Below are 4146 nucleotides of genomic sequence, written 5' to 3'. Positions count from 1 at the left end.
CGGTTGATAGAGATTGAGCCGGGCGACCCCCGAATAAGTGGCGTATGATTGTGGTGCTTAGATCATCAGTACCAAAACACACGAATTATCGGTTTATGTGTTACTTTTACCCTCCCCTGCTTGCCATCCCCATTACCAAAAAATGAATGTCGTGGTTAATGTCGCACCCAATTACACCGTTTTGCGCCCGCATGTTTTATTTATGATTTTTGTAACGGTAAAACTAAAATTCAATTCTTCCGTATGTAAAAAGTAGTTAAAATAATAGCCAGGTTAGATTCTGTAGACATAGATCTTAGCCACGATAGTTTTACGGTGATGTGCTAGTACAATGGGTGCCGGCGGAACTCCTTTAGATTATAGTGAGATGTAAGTGAATAGTAATATATAACGGCCAGGAAGTATAGTTTGGGAAGTTGGCACGGGATGGCGTATTCCTGGGTTGGATACTGGAGAATCTTCACGGATTTCAGGGTTCGAGATGATTTTGAGGCTCCTAGAAGACCATAATGGCATAAGAGGGGTACAGTAGCCATATAAAAGAAGTGAAAATCTCATAGGATATTACGAGGGTTGTATTATTATGCTTACGGAGCGATTGATTTTTTGTGCCGCTACACAGCTTTTAGTGTGCCTTTTGAGGTTCTTCCCGATCCCCTGGTTGCCCCCGTGATCCCAATGTTCAATCTGGTCAAAATACAATAACTGTACCACATAGCTTAATCTGCAACCCGACAACCAGACCCCCATTATCCTAATTTCAACCCTCATTCTTAACCCAACCTCGATATAATCTGCGAGCTTCCGTCGTTCATTGACGGCTTGGCCTATCTCTCTATTTACTCTTGGCTTCTGCAACTGCGATCCTGCGACCTGTTTCTCACAAAAGCGACCTTGCTAAATAGCTTCCCGCGGCCACGATATGGCCTCCCCACTCACCCATGACCCTCGGCCTAGCTTCCAACCTAAGATCGTTTCCCTGTACGAAAACCTCTTTAAGGTAGCGGTCGCCGTATCACTATCCCGAGCTGAGCGATGCTAAGAACACATTTTAGGATGAGGACGATGAACAGGAAAAGTCAGAGGGGTTCTGGACAGAGTTCTTCCTACTAAAGTGTCACCCACCCAGTTTAACAGCCATACTCGACCCTATATCCCCGGATGACTTGTTACACATGCAGGTGAGCAAACGGGAACCCCATTCTTGCGGCGAGCGAGGACGCAAGGCTGATCGGTGTTATTATAGCCCCAAACAAGGCAATTATTCTCACATGCCGTCAATTGCGTCAAGTCCGGCGGCAGCCCCTCAGATGAGATTGCTCTAGATGTGGGGGTCCTTGTTTTATTCTTTCGCCAGCAAGATGAAGGAAGGACTGATATTAATGCGTGCGGCGTTTAGACATTGAATGTGTTCTTACGAGCGGTCTTGGCTAAGCGATACACCAACCTCAGCTCAGACATCATTTCTATCCTGACAGGATTGAATAAAGTGGACTGGGTGTTTACGGACTTTGTTACGTCGCTGGACACCCATATCAAGAATGGCCGGACTGGTATGTTGTGTCTTTAGAATTTGGGGGTTATGGTGAAATGGTCTAACGGACGGCTGGATACAGTCGAGCTACGGAGGAAAGCCATCCAAGTGGCATTGTGCATAGCCTGGGGAGCCTTTCAGACTGGCTTGCTTTCTTATTTTACACATAGAGACCTATTCCCTGCGCTTATGAAGGTATGCTGTCCCCGGGTTTCCCTTTTCTTTTTTGCGTCCGAAATGATTGACCTAGCGGTTTTAATACATGTAGTACACTAACGACCCCGAGACTGCCGGTCTTGCATACGAGCCATTCCTATTGCTTGCCACACTTGCAAACTGTATGTTCTACTTCCGCATGTGACACAATGTATTATTCATGCTAATTATCAAAGATAATAAATTTGAATTCCAGAATCCGTACCAGATGAGGTTGGATGATTTTGTCAACGAACCCACTATCAAGAGGATCGTTCAGGAGATAGGATTCTCCTCAGTTCGGTGTCGGGCCGATTACATAGCTATTCAGGACGACCTACCTGAGGGATGGTCTCTGAATAATGTCCTCTCCTATGTTGGGCTCACCATGCTATCTGGGGCTGGCCCCAGGAGTCGCCCGACCTCACCCGCACCAACCCCTACCGCAGATCCGAAGTTGTCCTTCAATGATTTGTAAGTGCTCCGATTGCACATTAATCAAGTGCGTACATCGTGCTTATACCCCGGGTCTTATCACAGACCAGGACCAAACGCTGCAATCCTATTGGCAACATATGACTTTGTCAACGCTAACAAGCTATTCTGCCACAACTTCGTGAACTACCAAGACTCTGACCCGAAAGGTCTGTGAACACCTGCGCCCAACCTATCATCCGTCAACTAACGATTCCCGGCATCATACAGTCGAGTCCCCCATATGTTCTTACATATCACTAACATCTTACCTCCTGCATCACGCCCATCGCTCCTCCCGATCATCCTTATATGCCCGGTTAAACCTTCTAGTTCTGCGCATCCTCCTGGAAGACCAGTCTCTCTGCAAACGCTTAACAAGCGACGAGACAAAGTCGTTCGTAAGACTATGCAGGCAGAAACCCCCGCACTTACCTGTCGTTCGCTTGAAGCGGCCGCTTCTAACAGCTGTCATTGACGCAGTCGTTGACGGCATCAACCATAACTTGAGAAAACGTCTGGACGTGGAATTATACAGGTACGCAAACAAAAACCAAACTAGACTAAGACCTCCGGAAAGCGAGGCGTGCGAAATAATCATTACCGGAATAACCAAGCTAATTGTGAACCCCCCCCCAAAATAGCACAAGTATCGGCATACTCTCCCGATCAATATCTTTTTTGATCCGCAATAGGACCCGGCTTGGTGCCCTCCCTTTCATATTATCCACTTATACTTTTCTTTGGCTAATATTGAAAAAATAGCCTACCACTGGACAGATCTCTGGCGCTCCATTATCTCCCTAATCCGCTTCCTAACAAGTTACTCTTCCGATCTCAAAGACCTTCCCGAGCTCCCACCCTTCCTAGATGACCTTGTAAACCTAATCGCCCTGGCGCTCTCTGCCGGTGACGCATTCCTTCCCAATGCAGCCGAATACGACGACTTATTCTACAAGCTCGTGGAAGCTGGCGACACGCTCGCTAAATTCCGTGATTCCTGTAACCCCCCCCCCCTCTCTCACAGCGCGTGGCTAATAAAGTAGATGACCTAACCCCCCGCCCCCAAAACTCCATCTCAACACTCATCACCGTGTCAGAGCACTACTACGCCCTCATATCGGAGAACCAGAGTAGGACCAAATCGAAGAACCTATCACCGCAACAAGTCGGAGAAGTCATAAAGAGCGGGTACGAAACGCTATCCATCACGAGTAAAGACGGACTCGACGCATGGGAGAGGTATAGAGAAGCGGATGAGAGGGCCTTTCTGAAGAGGGCCGCTAGAGTAGCGGTCGGAGATGTTAGAACTGTCATGAGGGAATAAGAATAAATAATCAGTTAACTATCACAATGGCGGGGAGTGGCAGGAGTTTTTTTGTTTTTGGTATGATAGGACACTTTTTGTCTTTTCGATGGTTATTTTATATTATGGGGGGTGAGAGAGTGTTTTTGTTTGGTTGCTTGGTGGGTTGGCGGATAGATTATGAGCACAGTACGAGTACCGTACATACAGGGAATGGGAGCACTGGTAGCTGTGTGTATGTATTTCTTGTGAATATCTTTTTAAGGAGAAGCAAAGGAAGGAAGCAAGGACAACAGGATGAGCAAGTGGCCTGCCTACATTGATACCTTTCAGAGGGCAACGGTATGATTGGGAGTGAAATGGTGAGTGTGTGGTAAGGGGAAAGGTGTAAAAAGAGCGAGAGGAAAGTAGGGCAGGCTGTATACCGGTACAAGATACAGGAACATCGCAGCTCCCATGCCCGCCCTCCCCGCCAGAAGAAAAGAAAAGGAAAACTCCCAGACACAACACATCTTTTCCTCTATCTCTCTCAAATCCCCCCAAAACGCTATAAAAAAGGCAAAATAAAAAAGAAACACCAAGAAAGCAGACCCTATCACTCTTTTTGCTGCCCCTTTTCTCCTCCCAATATCAAACT

At 46.9% G+C, this 4146-nt stretch overlaps 1 protein-coding gene; it reads left to right on the top strand.

Annotated features, from left to right (window-relative positions):
• Nucleotides 1-747: 747 nt before the first annotated feature.
• On the top strand, nucleotides 748-3779 carry GSTUM_00008589001 (uncharacterized protein). XM_002840144.2 has 12 exons: nucleotides 748-1000; nucleotides 1056-1181; nucleotides 1247-1327; nucleotides 1400-1553; nucleotides 1617-1729; nucleotides 1803-1872; nucleotides 1927-2203; nucleotides 2270-2373; nucleotides 2435-2741; nucleotides 2848-2909; nucleotides 2969-3205; nucleotides 3250-3779. The coding sequence occupies exons 1-12, from the start codon at nucleotides 923-925 to the stop codon at nucleotides 3528-3530; spliced, it is 1890 nt and encodes a 629-aa protein (XP_002840190.1). The 5' UTR covers nucleotides 748-922; the 3' UTR covers nucleotides 3531-3779.
• The last annotated feature ends 367 nt before the right edge of the window (nucleotides 3780-4146 follow it).

Source organism: Tuber melanosporum (assembly GCF_000151645.1).
Source record: "Tuber melanosporum whole genome shotgun sequence assembly, scaffold_49, strain Mel28".
Classification (NCBI taxonomy): domain Eukaryota; kingdom Fungi; phylum Ascomycota; class Pezizomycetes; order Pezizales; family Tuberaceae; genus Tuber; species Tuber melanosporum.
Note: the sequence above shows the minus strand (reverse complement) of the source record. Positions and strands in the feature narration are given on the sequence as shown.